Here is a 17936-nt window from a genome sequence, read left to right on the forward strand (position 1 = left end):
GGCAGCGTGGTCTTGGCAAAAGAACAGATGAACAGACCAATGGAATGAAACACAGAGCCCAGAACTAGACCTACATAAATACTGTTAACTGATCTTTGACAAAGGAACAAAGGTAACACAATGGAGCAAAAATAGTTTTTTCCAAAAAAAGCTGCTAGAACAGCCTGATATCCACATGCAACCAAAAAAAAAAAAAAAAAAAAAGAATCCGGACACAGACCTTACACACTTCACAAAAATTAACTCAAAATAGACCATCTACACAAATGTAAAATCGAACACTATAAAACTCCTATAACACAGAAAATCTAGATGACTGAGCATGGCAGTGACTTTTTAGATACACCAAAGTCATGATCCGTTAGAGGATGACAGATGAGCTGGACGTCATTAAAATTTGAGACTTCTGCTCTGCGAAAGCCACTATGGAGAGAATGAGAAGAAAAGGCCCTGACTAGGAGAAAATATTTGCAAAATACAGATCTGATAAAGGACTGCTATCCAAAATATACAAAGGACTCCTAAAGCTCAGCCATGGGAAATTGAACAACCCAGTTAAAAGATGGGCAAAAGGCCTGGACAGACACCTCACTAGAAAGGGTGCACAGAAGGCACGCAAGCACCTGAAAATGACATCACACGCCGTCAGGGAAGGGCCAAGCTCCAGAACATCGACAGCGTGACGCTGGTGTCCCACTGAACTCTGCCCACGGGCCTCTGTAGGGAGCGCGCCCCGCAGAAGGCACCGCCCCTTCCTCCAGTGGTTCTTCTTTTCCCCAACTGATGCCCCGGGCACCATCTTTATCTTAGAAGAAACTTCCATCTTCCGTTCCCTAAACCATGCTCTAGCCCAGCTTGCGCGTTAACTCGTCTGTGGTGGTTTTCAGCCGTATCCCCGCTGGAGGTCGGCAGAAGTTCAGGCGACGAGCACAGGGTTGTGTCAGGGAGGAAGAGCTTCGGCGCCAAGACAAGGACGACAGACAGGCTCCCGCTGATGTTTTCCAGCAGCAGAAGGTTCTCTCTTCAGGAGGATTCACAGGTTCCCAGGTTTTCTGCGTTGTTTACAAGCTCATGGTTAACTGAGGAGAACGCTTTGAGCATGTGTAACATAGAAATACGGATTAGGTCTCCGCACTGGTTCCTGACGGGGCTCCTGAAACCTTTGTAATTTCTTGGGTGGCCAGAGTGTCTTTTGTTCTAATGAGGGACTCTGGGTGGGCTCCTGGCTGGGGGCTGGTCACCAGAAAGACCCAGTCACATGCTCTGGGGAGGGGAGAGCGGCTGGAGATCGAGCGGATACTTGTTTGTGCCTCTGACGTGAAGCGACCATGCACAGCCCGACAGCACAGGGTTCCGAGTCTCCGGGCTGGTGACGGCCACCTGCCAGGATGGTGGCACCCCAGCTTCCCGGGGACAGAGTATGCTCCCAAACCTTGCCCTGTGGCCTTCTTCATCCCGCTCTTCCTATCATCCCTGAATAGCCTTTACGATCGTCGGTAATAGTAGGCCAAGTGTCCCCCTGAGCTCTGTGAGCAGTTAGAGCGAAGCCGCAGACTCGAAGGTGGGCCCTGGGGACCTCCAGTGGCAGCCAAGTCAGACGGAAGTGTGCGGGTTCCCCCCAGGGGTCCAGTACTGGCAACTGGTGTGCGAGGTTGGGGGTGGTCTGGGGGGACCGAGCCCTCCCCTGGGGACTCCGACACTGACTCCAGACAGTTGGTGTCAGACCGACGGAAGGAGTAACAGGACATCCCGCCGGTGTCTGAGAAACGGAGAATGATGGGCAGAGGGGAAATGCCAAGTGTGGTGTCAAAGTGTCCTGAGGGGACAAGCAGCTTTCTTTCAGCACGTCATGTGTTAGGACTTTCTCTCAGATTCTCGAAAGGGCAAGGTTTAAGCTAAGCTGCGTTTGGGGAAAAGCAAAACCAGACCCCAGCCCTGAAAACCCAACCGTCTTGCCCCGATCACAGAGGTGGCCGAGCACAGAGAGAGAGAGAGAGAGAGAGAGAGAGAGAGTCACTTTGCACAGCTACAGCCCGAAGTGGGGACACGCTGTGTTTAGTTTGATGTAGTTTTCATACGGCGTCGGCTCTTTACCAGCAACAGAAGAGCTGTTTTCTCTCTTTTTAGTCGTCTATGTAGCTGTCACCTCTGGGCAACACACGCGGGCTTGATACACAGCCCTACTTGGCTTTCCCTTCTCATACTGAATTTCCTCCAAGCTGTATGGGCTTATGAAATTCTCACTGGCCAGAGACGCTCTGGGGTCGTGCCCCTTCCCTCATTTTCAGGCTTCGGCTCGGTATCCCTGGCTGAAGCCGGAATCTCCCTCGCCCCACGTGAGCCTGGGCTCTGGGCAGCTCCAGGGTCATGCCGGGTCCCCGACCCCAGGTGGATGCTCACCCTCCTCCCCGGCCAGGACATTCTCCGGGCTCTGCAGGTGGGCCACGCCTGGCTTCAGGGCCTTTCTGGGGAGCTCTTGGCTCAGAATAGTTCTGGAGAATGGCGTTTCCTTTGCCTCCCTCCACACCTGAGCCCTGCAGCTCCTGGGTGTGTGCTGAGATGTGGGTGTAAAACGCGCACTGGTTTCCAAAGATTTGGTACATACAAAAGAACGCAGACCATCCATCATGTTTATTTGATTACATGTTGAAATGACAGTAGATGAAGGATAATCAAAATAAATTTCGCCTACTCCTTTTCACTTTTTAAAATGTGGCTCCCAGAAAATTTTAAGTTACCTGCATGGTCTGCAGACATTGCCACGGGCAGCTCTCAGGAGAGATGCAGAGGGAAGGCCGCCTCCCAGGAAGGGGTCACGAAGCCCTGTGTCAGGACCCCCACCCACAGCCCCAGGGGTGATGTGGACACGGCTCTTCTGGCAGGTGCACATGGGACCCAAAGCACGCCAGGCAACAGGGCACCCAGCCTGGCAGATCCCCCCTCCCCATCCGTTCGGGGCTCTGCCTCCGGCTTGCCGCCACGAATCTCAATCCAAAGGAGCCAAAGGGGGATTGAAATGGTGAAAAATTAAGTGTTTTTCTTCCCCTTCGTGGTTCGTCAGAATTTGCTGTTCCAAATACAGCTCTAGGAAACGCGAGCGGCTGCAGGGCTCCGTGCTGACCACACTGTGCTCATGAACGAGTTTTTTGTTTTGTTTTGTTTTGTTTTAAAGATTTGTATTTATTCGACAGACAGATCACAAGTAGGCAGAGAGGAAGGCAGAGAGAGAGGAGGAGGAGGAGGCAGGCTCCCTGCCGAGCAGAGAGCCCGATGTGAGGCTCGATCCCAGGACCCTGGGATCATGACCTGAGCCGAAGGCAGAGGCTTTAACCACTGAGCCACCCAGGCGCCCATGAACGAGCTTTCTAAACGGGCTCTAAGGGGCCGCAGCTATTCATAAACACAGAAACGTGACCAATACGTTTCAGCTACTAAGTTAATTACAACAATGGAAGACATTTGAAGTTTTTAATCCTCTTTGCTTTTCCAATAGAACCAAAAGACAGTCAACTTAATAACTAATCTTACCTGCTGGTTTCTGCAAACTAGTTATTTTAACCATATTTTAACAAACAATAATAATATTAGAACAGTAATTAGGGAGAAATTAATTGGACAATAGAGCTTTCCCACACTCAAATGAAAACACAGGAGAACCTAGGTCATTTGCAGTCACGAGCATGAGCGCGCTGCCTGTGTTTCAGGGTGGCCCGAGGCGAGTGGAGAATTCGTGTGACTCTGGGAAAACGTCCGCACTTGGGAATTCCTCAAGGTTTTCTGTACTTTTCTGGAGATTTTAAGTTGTATCTTAGCAGCCCATCGGGAGAATTTATTTCAAAATGCTTTTAGTGAAAAATCACTACAGCTTTTTAGGTGGAGAAGCCTTCAGAGGAAAATTTCCAAGACAGGGTGAAGGCTAGGGGATGGGTCATTGCTTCCCCAGAGGCTGCCGGCACCGGCAGGGCGGACGTGCTCCCAGAGTCGCCAGGAGCCGCTCTGTCCCCGGGGCCAGACGGCCACTGTGAGCTGCGTCCCGCACTCCCTCCAAAAGGGGGTTTGTGATCACCGAGACCCTCACCGAGACCCTCACCGCGAACTCTGAGTAGATCCCCCCGGCCCCCGGATGCAGAGGGAAAGCCTGACCTCAGCGACACGGCCGCTGACCAGGCCCGGCCTCGTGTCCCTCCAACAACCTTTCTAAACTGCGCGTGCGTTTCCCTCTGCACGTTGAAACAAGACCTACGCGCATCCCGCGGCACCACACTAACTACTCAAGCTTCAGGCCCTTGGACTTGAACTCGATGCGGAGAATCTGAGACAGGCACCTCCCGAACTCCTCCAGGATCATCTGCTCCGCCAGGCCGTCGGGGCAGCGGGCTTTCTCCGCCTCTTCGCCCTGGGCCAGCAGGCAGGCGCACGCGGCCTCCACCACCTCCCAGGAGATGCACGAGGGCGGGCGCCTGGCGGGAACAGAGCGGTTACAGGCCCGGCCCCCGCGCAGGGCTTTAAGTACCTTATGGGTAAGGGGACGTCCTGGTCACGGGATTTACAGCGGGTCACCGGTGAAGCCTAACGCCAGCTTCCTCGTACCGGAAACCTTGACGATACGCATTTTGCTTTTAGGGGTGACCCGTCCACTTCTCGACTCCCCTGTCACCGCAGGCTCTGAGGACGGTCTGGAGGAGGCCCCCTGCAACCGGCAGGGGCTCCGGGGCGACAGCGTCCAGCCCGGGGTCCGGGCAGGGGTAGAGGCAGGCCTCTTGGGTAAGACAAGGCCCTAGAGAAGCGCCGGGAAGCCTGCTCCCAGCTCCGGCCCCGGGGGCACCTGAGCTCCCGGAGGCCAACCGCCCTGAGGACTCGTCCCCGTGGAGGGGCGCTGTCGGCACGGTTCCCCCCCACAAAGGCCCCCTGGGAGCCCTGAACATCAGGACTCTGTCGTGCAGGACCGGCCCGGGGCCCCTCTGAGCTCGAGGGGCAACTGTGGCTTTGCTCCACCTCTGCCCACATCGCGCTCAGACTCCAGAAATTCAGGAAAACTTCCCCAAGTGCTGGCAAGTGTTGGAGGATGAGAACAGACACGGGGGTTGGGATGGGTTCGAATCTCTCCGTGCAGACAACACGTGATGACTTGTTCAAGACGAACAAACAGGGCCGACCAGGAAACCCCTAATGCCTGGAGGCCAGACTCTGACCTCTGGAGCCTCCATCACACCAGGTGGGACACGCAGCTCCCGAGCCACAAGAGAACATCTCTGCTCCCCCGTTCACAGACAAGGAGGCTGCATTCGGTGGATTTTTACTGGTGAAGACCCCTGCACGCCCAGGGACGAGTACCTCTGGTGTCTCTGACCAAATAAGCACGAACTCGGCTTTGCAAAATGATATGAATTCGTGACATCTGGTACTTTATCATGATAGCGCACGAGGCATTGAATTGAAAGGTACTTTTTTAAGTGGATAAACCTAGTCTAATACATAGTAAAATTAACACCCAACCTTTGAGATCTGCTGGGGTTCTAATATGGCCTCAGCCCAGCTCAGTGGGGCGCTGTCCACCTCGTGTGAGGTGCTTTACCGCCCCCGTAGGAAGGAGCGCGGCGGGCAGGCTGTCTCCCCACACGGCCAGCAGCCGGTCAGGTGCCGGCGGTCCGGAGATCGTGCCCTCGCTGCCGGGAGTGCTGGCCTGTCAGCGATCCTCACGGGGCCCCTCTGCTTGTCTACAACGTGGGTAGCTCTGTCCGTGAGGACAGACGGCACAGAGCGGTCTCCGTGGTGGGGGCCCCCGAGGAAACAGCGGGTGGGATCTCAGGCTGGTCCAGCAGGGGAGCTGTCACATCGTCCCCACCCCTCCCTCTGTCACAGAGACACACAAACACACACACACACACACACACACACACACACACACACACACACACACGCTCTTTCCAGTATATAGACTGACTTTCTCAAATTAACCTCTGTTTCCCCTCTTCGGAGGGTGGGTTCACAGTACCTACCTATCTTGTCTGAATTTTGGTGGTCCTGAGAATTTAGTTGGTGACAACTGATGGCTGCCTTCAGACCCTCCAATTTCCATATAGTTGGGTGTGTTCATTAGGGTTTTCCGTTCTGGGCTTTCTTCATAATTTTTGCAACCAATGCATTTGCAAATAGAAGAACACATAATTTTGGCCTGGTAACATAAAATGCTTCAATAAAATTAGACTGCCCTATAATTCACCAAAAAACAACACATTCTATTTGGACCTTAAATAACTTTGTGTGTGTGTGTTTAATCTGCAGTTTTCATACAGACACAGGGAGGGGGTTTGGAAGGCTGGCGTGTGAGTGTGGGCATGAGTCCCGAGCAGAAAGGGGGGTCAGAGCGCTGCCTGGACTGGAACACGGGTCCTAGGATCCCAGCCCACAGCTCTCAGCTCACCCCCCTATATTGTGCTTCTCAGATACTGCGTTTCCACACATGGGGGGTTTGTGCCCCCCCACCCTGCCGTGTCCAATAAGCCTGTCAGCACAGGTTTTCCAATGGTCTTTGCTCACTTCGTGGCTCTTTGTCTCATTTTGGTAATGCTCTCAATATTTCAAACTTTTCGTTACTCTTATGTTTGTTCTGCTGATCTGTGCCCAGGATGGCAACTAAGGTCATCAGAGGATGCTCAGTATTTCTAACGAAGGAATGTGCCTTGTCTTTTAGTCTTCGTGCCACTGCACACCTAGTGGAGTCCAGAGCCACACACCTGCACTGGACCGGCTTGAATGCAGTGTTTGCTTTCTTGCGGCGCCCTGGACCCGAGCCCATGTCATGTCCCGGGGGGCCTGTGTCCTGCTGGCTCTGCTGTTGCAGGGAATGTGTGGCTGGGACCCACTGAGGGCCGGCCTTGTGTGGCTGTCCTAAGGGAGGCCCTGGCCACTTGCTTGTGGGGGGAACTCGGCTTCTTGGCACAAGGCAGTGTGCCTGGCAAGCCGGGGCCTCCCCCTGGCTCAGGCTGGCCTCCCTCTTTGTCTCATCTGCTGCGGGGGGTCCCTCAGAGATGCACATCAAAGGGTATCTCTTGCGTTTTACTCTGCCCCCTGGATGTTTTGAGCAAGAGGCCCTTCAGGATTTCCAGTCGACTCTCGAGAGCACAGGACACCCGCCTCTCATGTGGGCTGCTGCCTGGCAGAGGCTCAGCCTCCGGAAAGTGGGTGAGGATCAGGCAGAAATGCTGTAAGACCATCCGAAACCTGCTCCACGGTTGGGGGGGGGTGGCACTCACAGCTTGAATCCTGTATCTCGGCATGACTTATGACCACATTTCCAAAACCCTAGCTGGGGGAGGCTGGGCCTGCTTACTCAGAGCTTCCAGCACGTGTCCCCGGAATCACGAGGACTCTTCTCAAGCCTGACCGTCTGGGACAACCTTGTCCAAATAAAATTCACAGATCGCCCTCGAAGACCGCAAGCACACCAAGGGAGAGTCTTTCAAGGAAGGGCCCTCCCGGTTCCTTCACTGCTGGGGCCTGCGGGCCTTTCCTCTGTCCCTCCCTTTCCTCCAACACCAGGAACGGAGGGGGAAGCTGAAGGGAGAGAGTGAGCCCCTCTACGGCCAGTGAGTCCCCGAGAAACTCCAGCCTGGGAACTGCTCTGCCCCGCTGTGTGCTCAGCCTGGCGGCCGCACGGTCCACTATGGTCTCGGAGCGCCAGCCTGGGGACGAGACTCCACCCGGAGGAGGCAAGGCCCACCTCTGGGAGCCCCCGACCTGCTGCCACGGAGCAGGCCGGGCCACGGGGCAGGAGCCTCTGCTGGGCGCTCATGGTGGGCTCAAGGCGGGCAACGGGCTCCCAAAGGGGCCCCGGGGTCATCGGCGGGTCCCCTGCGCCCGGGCCGGGGCGGCTCACCTCGTAGCACTCACAGTAGTTCTTGAGGCAGCCGGAGCGCCGGCAGTTACAGCCCTTGTTGTGCCGAGGCTTCACGTCTCCCAACCTCCCTTTCCCGATTTTTGGTTGGAAAGCTTCTGGATTCCTATCAAGACATGCCTATAAGACAGAAAACACAAAACTCCATCAAAGTGTACTTTATTATGTAAAAATCCTGTTCAGTGAGAGGGATCTCAGTTGTCTGCTACGTTAATCCATCTGTTGCTTTAGGATTAGTCGCAGGACACAAAGGACTAATACGCAGCCATCAAAAAGGATGACATCTCACCATTTGCAACCATTTGGATGGAACTAGAGGGTGTTACGCTAAGCCAAATAAGTTAAAGGCAATGATCATATGATCTCACTCCTATGTGGAATTTAAGAAACAGAACAGAGGAACATAGGGGAAGAGAGGGAAAAATAAAATAAAATAAAATCAGAGGAGGAGGCAAACCATAAGAGACTCTGAGCCCTAGGAGAGAGACTGAGTGCTGCTGGAGGGGAGGCGGGTGGGGGCTGGGGTCACTGGGTAACAGGCATGGAGGAGGACACGAGATGTGATGAGCACCGGGTACTATATGCAACTAGCGAATCCCTGACCTCAACCTCTGAAACTAGTAATACATTATTTGTTAATTAAAAAAACAGAGGGAAAGCAAAAAGAGAGAGACAAAGCATGAGGGGGGAGAACTCTAGCAGACTCCCCACTGAGCACAGAGCCTGATGCAGGGCTCGATCTCACGACCCTCAGACTGTGACCTGAGGCGAAACCAAGAGTCGGACGCTTAGCCAACCGAGCCCCCAGGCACCCCATATCTCAAGCACTTTTAGGCACTTTTAGAATGCATGTCTTTGGTGGAAAAAATATTACCTTAATGGCCTTGAACCGCTGGATTTCGTGACGTAGGTTGTTGCAACAATTGTTACAGTTGCAGTTGTTGCAGAAGTCCCCGCTGGCGAAGCAGTCGCAGTACCTGGGAAGCAACAGCACAGCGTGTCAGAGGTGCAGCACGCGGGGACAGCAGCGTGCGTGGGGACTCAGCCGGCCAGCACGCTGGAGGCCGCCACAATTCTTATTTAGAGACTCTGACTCCTTTTGTGTGAAAACTAGAGCACCTGGGAAGATGCTGTCCTGGGACTGACAGGGAGAATGAGAAACCAGTCCAAGCCCCGGCCGCGGCTGTCCACCATCCCCTGCACCTCGTGCCCACGGACACTCTCCCCGGAGTGCCCCGCCGGCCCCGGCCACCCACACACGCCAAGCCGAGCCCTCTTCTTGGCCAGACCGTGACTGCGAGTGGAAAGAATGGGGCCTGGAGGCTGAAACTGGCTTGGGTTCCATCTTCCTTCCACTCCCTGTCAGCGTGTGGAGGAGATGAATGGGGAAAGAAACCCGCATGCGAGGCCACTGCTATCAGACTCTCTTATCATGAAAGGGTTGTTTGTGAATTCGGAGTCTACAGAACAGCTTTTAGCCCAATCTCTCCCCAGACGTGTCCACTGTGCCCTGGGATTCCGGAGGTCTTAAAGGCACAGAAAGGGGTTTTCCCAGAAGACCTGTCAGAGTTTATGGCTACGACACCTGCCCTCGGACTGTCCAGGAGGGGTACGCGGAGGCCCATGGCTTATGCGGGTTCAGCATGGGTGAAGATAAGACACTTTCCTCAACTCACGTGAAACTTCAACCTTGAGACGAGGACTCCCTGTGTCTTCCCTATAACCTGCACCCCAGAGAGGCTTCGGGAGTTCATCGGCTACTCCACACTCCCGCTTGTGACTGGAAAAGACCCCGCCGCTCTCTCGTGAGGGCATGAGTCACTGAAGGGAGCTTCAAACCAGGCCCCCATGTTCCCTGACAGAGGTGACGTGTCAGCGTCCTGAGCTGTAACATGGAAGTCGTGGCATCTAACCTGCCCGTCTCAAGGGGTCGCCCAGGGGAGCTCGGGACATCACACGGATGTGTCTCCTATACAAGTGTCGTGTGACGCCAGGAGGGCCCATGGCTGGCAACACGGTAGACTGCATGTTTGTAAAAACCTCAGTGTTACAGAATTCCTAGACATTTTTCTTTCAATATTTATTGTCTGAATTCTTTTAAATAATATAGTAAAATACATGTCGAGCCAAGAGGAAAGCAAAGGAGATTATCAGAGATGAAATAAAGCAGTTCTGTAGCTGCCAAGTGTCATCCTGGGGTGTCCGCTGGTCCCGGTAACCCAGAGCCTGCTCCTGTGGGAGCCAGAAGACAAAATCTGGGCTACTGAAGGTGGGAGTCACACCATATAAAGCAAGGATCCTCGAAAGACAACTTCCCCACAGATCCCCTTTGTAGAAGGAGTGGGGATATGTGCCCCTCCCAGGCACAGGGGGAAATAGGAGAGCGTCTTCTAGGGCTTCCGGAGCACTGGGATGTACAGTGGGATGGGCAGAAGTGGGAAGAGATGACAGAGGATCGGAGGCTGGAAAGCAGAGGGGAGTTATGGACAGCAGACTGAAGGACCCCGAGCCCTGGGCCAGCGGGAGAGAGCAAGGAAGCAGCTCAGAAGACTCCGGACTCGGTGGTTCCAGGCTGCTCTGGAGTGGGGTGGAGGAGGGTGGGATGAGAAGAGAATTGGTTGAAATTCTAGTGAGGAGGGAGCAAGCCCCCAGGTCCTCCCCTTTCCAGCACCCTCCTCCTCTCCACCAACCGCTGTGGCAAGAGACTGAAATGACTCCCTGGGGCAAAATGATTGAGGGCGGCGCTATCACAATGAACCAAAGGAGGAAAGGTGACTGTTGAGACCCACAGCTGTCTTCTACTTGGCCCCTGGAATCCTAACACCACACTGCAAAGGCCTTCTCTGGGGATGCCGTCCAGCCCAAGAGCGAATACAGAGAGTCCCACAGCGAGGTTTCCCAATAGATGGCTTCGTCTTACCACCAAGAGTCCATAGGAAGCTTAAGTCTCATCTTAAATGTGAGCGGAGTGACAGCCAGAGATCCGCAGACATTCCGGGAAACCTGACATGAAACACAGAGGCCTAAAGCAACAGACTGTCCAGAGAAAGGAAACTGCTGGGCAGATTAAGAAACAAGAAAATGGTACTTTACAAAACAGAGTATAAAAATGATCTTCTGGAAAATAAAAAAGTAATCACAGATAGGATTATCTTAACAGAGGATGTGAAAATGAGGAGAAGAGAAGGAGGTCCAGAAAGATAGAATTTTGAGAAGAAAGGGCAGAAGATGATTTAAGAACATTTCTCAGAACTAAAGGGCATGAGTTTGCAGAGAAAAAGGACTGCCAAGTGGTGAGAGAGTCCCAAAGCAAGACTTCACCGTCCACTTTCAGAGCACGGGGAACCAAAAGAGGCTCCTATGAGGTTCCAGATAGAATAAAACCGGCTTCACACAAGAAGCAAGAGCAAGAATTATGTCAAAATTTCAATAGCGGCACTGGAAACTAGAAGGAAATGCAGCAAAATCTTCAAATTTCTGAAGAAAAATTCAGCATTTGAAGCTGAACTGAAATTGGAAATCCAACTATGCAATCTAAAATAAATGGGATCCAGGCACCAGGCAATCGAACTTGGGAAGGAAGCAAAAGAAGCCCTTGGTGTGGTGGCAGAGGGAAAGTCCATGGTCGGGGCTGGTGCGACAGCGTCTAGACGGGGACAGGCGCACGGCTCTAAGAAAACCTTCCTCCATCAATACAACCGAGTATGTAGCAGGTCTGAGTGTGATGGGAAGACAGCTATCTACCCAGAGGGCAGTTTAGGGTTATTAAATTAGTGTCATTCACATAGGAAGCCCAGTATCAACTATGACCTCCAGGGAAACGATGAAGAAGTGCAGGAAAGGAAATGAATCACGGTCCAGCAGGGACGGTCCAGCAGGGAGTAGCATTTTCCCAGTTGTGAAACAGAAACACTTACTACTGATCTAACCACATGTGTCTGATGTCTGGGGTGGGAGATGTGTGGGGAAGGGACAGCAAAGCCCACATCTCCCACAGTATGAAACCAGGAGAAGATGCCCCAACTGAAAAGCCAAGAAGTTAGCAAAGCAGGCATGTTATTTACATATGTGGAGACAAATATTAAAAGAGTCTGTTTAAAGAGCTGAAAATTCCTGGAGATCATAAAATAAGGGACAGTTGTCAGGGAACTACCATTCTTTGTGACAAGTCTTATATAATTCCTTGGCTTTTAAAACTATGTGAGGAGGCATGTGGCTGGCTCAGTTGGTGATGCATGTGACTCTTGACCTTGGGATTAAAATTTGAGCCCCATCTTGGGTGTAGAGATTATTTAAAACTAAATTCTTTGGGACGCCTGGGTGGCTCAGTTGGTTAAGCCTCTGCCTTCGGCTCGGGTCATGATCCCAGTGTCCTGGGATCGAGTCCCACATTGGGCTCCTTGCTCGGGGGGGAGCCTGCATCTCCCTCTGCCTCTGCTGCCACTCGGCCTGCCTGTGCTTGCTCTCTCTCTCTCTCTCTAGCAAATAAATAAATAAAATCTTTTAAAAAAATGTAAAAAAAAAACCTAAATTCTTTTAAAAAGATAAAAATTTAAAAAAACTCTTTGCGTATATTATCTGCATAAGAATAACTAAATTAAAAGTGAGAAAGAATAAACTGAAAGACAAAGAAATCAGATCAAGGCACATCATAAAAAGATGAAGAGATTAAAAACACAGAAAAGAGGTTAAGAGGAGTTGTGCACAGCTAGAGGGGCTATCACATAGCAGATCGGCATTACAGGACAGAAGAGAGAAAAGGGAAGAGGCTATGGAATGAAGATACCTGTGAGTGTTGAAAGTTGTGGACCCTCTGACTTCAGAAGCATAATGAGCCCCAAAAAGATAAATACAAGGATAAAAGACAGAAGAAAAATCTTAAAAGCCCCAGAGAGGAAAGACAGCTTATCTAGACTGACAGCTTACTTCCTGCTAGAAATAATGGGAGGGATGCCTGGGTGGCTCAGTTGTTAAGTGTCTGCCTTTGGCTTGTGTCATGATCCCAGAGTCCTGGGATCGAGCCCCGCATCGGACTCCTAGCTCAGTGGGGAGCCTGCTTCTAACTCTGCCTGCCTCTCTTCCTGCTTGTGCTCTTTCTCTCCCTCTCTCTCTGACAAATAAATAAATAAGATCTTTTAAAAAAGAAAGAAAGAAAGAAAGAAAGAAAGAAAGAAAGAAAGAAAGGGAAATCGTAAAAACGGTATCTTCAAAGCTCTGCGAGGAAAACCAACAATCTAGAATTTTATACCCAAACTATGTTTATTTACCGAGGTCCAGTCCAGGCACATTTCTTCTCTTGTTCTACATACTTTGGTGATTGGTTTGATTGATTCACACTTGCCCCTCTGCTTTTTTAAATTTTATGTTGAAAAATTTTAAATCTCGACTGCCAAACCTAGTCTGTCTTCTACCCTAAAATGCTCATTTTCTTCTTCCACCAACACCGGGAAAAATGATCTACATTGCCTGCTTATCCTTCCTTGTCACCCATCACCCTTCGTCCTACTGCACCCCGACCTTCTTCTCTGCCCTACTGGCTCTCAGAGGCAACCAACGACCTCCTTGCTGGAGATGCAAGGACCTCTTCACTGCACGTTTGTCTCAGTAGCTGTGACTCTCTTCTGTTCCAGAACCACATTCCCAGCTTCCTGTCAGACATTTCTACCTCCAACTCAGCGTGTCTGGCCTTAACTTGTGATCTTCTCCCACTCGACTCTGCTCAAGCCATGCTCCCTCTCTGTGTCCGTGGTGCCATCCACCACTAACAGAATCCCAAGTCCCTTCTGGCCGTTACCACCATTCTCTCTTCCCCCATACCTGAGGAGTTATCAAGTTTACCAATTCTGGCTCAGAAATGTTTGTTGTTTTTTTTTTTTCCAATTTTAGCTTTATACAAGTAAATCACATTTGTTGAATAAAAGTTTTAGATATAAATTAGCAAAAAGAAAAAAAAATTACAATCACTCAGAATTCCACTCCCTAGAAATGATCATTTGGTGAACATATTTCAGATTTTTTCTCTAAAACTATACATACTGAAATAAACATATGTTGTTTGATTATATATTATATACAAACAAAAACAAGATCATATTCTAAACATTGTTTCAACGTGTTTTTATTACTTATCAGTATCAGTAATCACTCTAACAACTGGTTTTTATTACTTATCGCTATTATGAATGTTTCCCATGTACATAGATTTAGACACTGTTTCAGTGACTGCACAGTGTCCCCTTTTACAGAAGCAGCATAATTCAGTTAATAATCCTCTTCACACTGAACATTTAGATTATTTTGTATATTTTGGAACATAAATAATATTACACCAGTGACATTGGCCTACTTTCTGTTCCTAGAAGCCTGTACCTTCCCTCTCTTGCCACAGGGCCTTTTCATGGGCTGTTTCCCCTGTCTAGAACATCGTTAGCCAACCACTTTCAATCCACCTCCACCTGATTAACTCTCTGCATCCAAACACCCCTCCTTAGGGAAGTCTTCCCTGGCTTTCACACTTGGTCATCTACCCGCCCCTTCCCCCACACCCACTATCACTCCTTTGTCACATTTTCCACATCTCCACTGTGACCTTTACCTATATGATTATTTTATTCATGTCCATCTCCCACTTAGACTGTGAGTGCCAAGAAGGCAGAGACCATGCCTATCTTGTTCATCTCAGTCTTTCTCATTCCTGAAATCACAGAAATTAAAAAATATTTGTGGAATGAATGAGTAAATGTATAACTGAAATACCTCTTAAGTCTCCTTTTTGTTCTACCATCCCTGCCTCAGCTCAGGTCTTTCTCGCCTCTTCTATACTCTTGTGATAGCCTCCTAACTCATCTCACTTTCAACTTACTCTACCTTGCCAACATTGTTGAAACATATATTAGGCAAAAAGAAGCAAAAGAAAAAACTAGAAACAGAAAACACAAAATCCCAGTGCACGGTTCCTGGGTGGCTCAGTGGCTTAAGCGTCTGCCTTTGGCTCAGGTCATGGTCTTAGGGTCCTGAGATTGAGCCCTGCATTGGGCTCTCTGCTCAGCGGGGAGCCTGCTTCCCACCCCCCCAACCCCCACCTGCTTCTCTGTCTACTTGTGATCTCTTTCTCTGTCAAATAAATAAATAAATAAATCTTTTAAAAATTAAAAAAAAAAAAAGAAAACACAAAATAAGATGGTGCATTCCTGGTGCGAATGTAAAATGGTATATCTGCTGTGGAAAACAGAATGGCAGTTCCCCTAAAAGTTAAACCACTAACTTACCATATCCAGGAATTCCATTTCTGGGCTTCTCTACCCAGAAGGATTGAAAGCAGGGACCCCAAGAGATGCTTGTCCACCAGTGCTCATAGCGGCATTATTCATAGGAGCCAAAAGGTGGAAACAACCCGTAAGTCCATTACCAGAGAAAGGGCTAAACAAAATGTGGCCTGTATGTACAATGGCGTATATTCAAGCCTTGAAAAGGAATGAAATTTTGACACATTTTGCTACAGCACGGAGAAACCACGGATGCTGGGTGAAAGATGCCAGACAGGAAAGGACACATGCTGTATGGGTTTTCTTATATCAGGTCCCTAGAGTAGGCAAATTCAGAGACAGAAAGTAGGACAGAGGTTGCCAGGGATTGGAGAGAGCGGACAATAGCTACTTCCTGGGTACAGAGTTTCTAACTGGGATGATGAGGAAGTCCTCGAAATGGATGGTGGTGATGGCTGCGCAGCCTGGTGGGTGTAATTAATGCCACTGAATTGTAGATTTAAAAACTGTTACAATGGTAAATTTTTTGTTATGTACATGTTACCAAAACAAACAAACAAACACGAGGTATACAAAGTGTGTACGGAATGCCACCATCTGACTGAAAAAAAAAAAAAAAGAACTTAAATAAATTTTAAAACCTCAAAAAGATAAGGTGGTACAAACAAGTCCACATATATCAATAATGACAAAAGGAATGCAAATGGATGAAAGAAGTCTGTTAAAAGACTTGGATTATTAGATTTGCTTTTTTTAAAAAGCCACCCACAGTCAGCTTACAGAGGACATACCGGAACTAAAAGCACCACACAGAACGTGTGTACAGAAAGGGGCGAGAGGGAGCGTGCCTGCTAACCCCAACCTGAGAAAACACGGTGGCAACGTGAGTATCAGCAAGGGAAGAACTCGAGGCCAAACGCAACAGGAGACACAGGTGTATGTCACGGCTGATGGAAGCATTCACCACCAAGACACAACAAGCGTGGGTCTGTGTGCCCTGCTCCACAGACCCGATACATGTGAACCAAAACAGAAGTGTAGGGAGACACAGGCAAATCCCAATGAGTGAGCGGTCTGAACACACTTTTATCAAAAACAGATAAATCACACAACATCTAAAGAGCATTTATGAGATTTAAGAAACAAAATGAACAAATCTGACCTAAGGCACAGTAAATACATCCAACACATAGAGAATATACACTTTTAAGTTAATATATCTTAAAAATCTATTGAACATTAAGTCATAAAAAAGAAGTCTTCATTAATTTCGAAGCATCAATATCCTATAGACCATATTGTCTAATCACGGTGTAGCCAAAGTAAAAAATTAACAATTAAAATGTCATCAAACATATATCTACATGCATATCTGATACTGGGAAGTGTGACCTGAGCAACCCGTGGGCGAAGAGAACATTACGATAGCAATTTAAAAAGATTTCAAGTGAGTGACAGCAAAAGCATCTCATACCAACTCTTGTAGGTGCATTAAAGCAGTGCAGGGGACTAATCTAAAGCTTTACAGGCATTTCCTAAAAAATAAAAAAGAGAATAAATAAGCATTAGCACAAAAAGCGAGCAAGACAAGAGAGTAAAATAAAACAGGTGTGCTGGGGAAATAGTAAAGGGCAAACCTTAATATACCTCTGAAATAGGAACCAGAAATCTTAAGCAAGAAATCCAGAAAACCAAAAGCTGATGCCCTGAAAAGACTGACAAAATAGACAGTCTTCCCATGGGAAAGATCAAGAAAGAGAAAAGAGACAAGCAATGACAACAGAAGCTTAGAAAATGTGCAAGGCTGTAACCACTGATACACAGACAATTTTTTAAAGCAACATAAGAATATATAAACAGGAATATACAAGTAGATTTAAAAACTTAAGAGAATTCAACAATTTTCAAGAGAAATGCAAAATATCAACATAGGGGGCACCTGGGTGGCTTAGCCAGTTAAGCGTGTGCCTTCGGCTCATGTCATGATCTCAGGGTCCCAGGATCGAGCCCTGCATTGGGCTCCCTGCTCAGCGATTTGTTTCTCCCTCTCCCTTTGCCTCTCGCCCTGCTCGAGTCTGCTTCTCCCTCTGCTCCTAACCCTGCTTGTGCTCTCTCTCTCTCAAATAAATAAGGAAAATCTTTAAAAAAATACCAACATGGACTCCAGAATAAATAAAAACTTAGAAAAAGCAATAGCAAAGAGAGAAAGTGACTGGGTAGCCCATCCCCTTCTTCTCCAGCCCACAAAGACACCCGGCCCCGGTGGTTTTACGGGCAGTGGGCGATCACCCTTCAAAGAACAAACATGGGCTACCCTACCCAGACTTTCTCGAAAGTGCCACAGAAGAGGCTGGGGTGGGAGTAGGGAAGCCTGATAGCGCACTGGATGGGGCAACACAAAATGCTGGTTTCGATACCACAACCACATTCTAGACACATGAGAAAGGGAAATCGTAGCTCTACCCCACTCCAGAAAAGACGCAAAGTCCTAGGCAGAATATTAGAAAACCAGAACAAGATCTTGCAGTGTTTACAAGGTAAAATTGGTACATTGTGATCAATTTGGGTTCAATCCCTAGCCTACAGGGTGGATTAACATTAGAAAATTTATTGTAATAGAACATATTATAGGGTTAAAAGAAAAAAAAACAGTGATCATTTCCATAAATGCAGGAAAAAGACTTTGATAAAATTGACCACTCACTTATAGTAAGAATAAAGCAGAATGCCTGTTTAGGAACAGAAGGACGTGGAAGGAAGCCTCCTCAGCGGGA

At 49.1% G+C, this 17936-nt stretch overlaps 1 protein-coding gene across 2 annotated transcripts in view; it reads right to left on the minus strand.

Moving 5' to 3' along the window:
• Nucleotides 1-4264: 4264 nt before the first annotated feature.
• Nucleotides 4265-17936, minus strand: part of TESMIN (testis expressed metallothionein like protein) — a 35604-nt gene continuing 21932 nt past the window's right edge. For both annotated transcript variants that reach the window (XM_032879078.1, XM_032879077.1), the window contains 4 exons: nucleotides 8772-8874; nucleotides 7880-8017; nucleotides 6000-6175; nucleotides 4265-4460 (listed from right to left, as the gene is read on the minus strand). In XM_032879078.1, coding sequence (XP_032734969.1) covers nucleotides 4268-4460; nucleotides 6000-6175; nucleotides 7880-8017; nucleotides 8772-8874 — 610 coding nt within the window. In that variant the 3' untranslated portion in view covers nucleotides 4265-4267. The remainder of the gene's footprint in view (nucleotides 4461-5999; nucleotides 6176-7879; nucleotides 8018-8771; nucleotides 8875-17936) is intronic.

The sequence above is a fragment of the Lontra canadensis genome, unplaced genomic scaffold (assembly GCF_010015895.1).
Source record: "Lontra canadensis isolate GAN:19392208 unplaced genomic scaffold, GSC_riverotter_1.0 scaffold66, whole genome shotgun sequence".
Lineage (NCBI taxonomy): Eukaryota > Metazoa > Chordata > Mammalia > Carnivora > Mustelidae > Lontra > Lontra canadensis.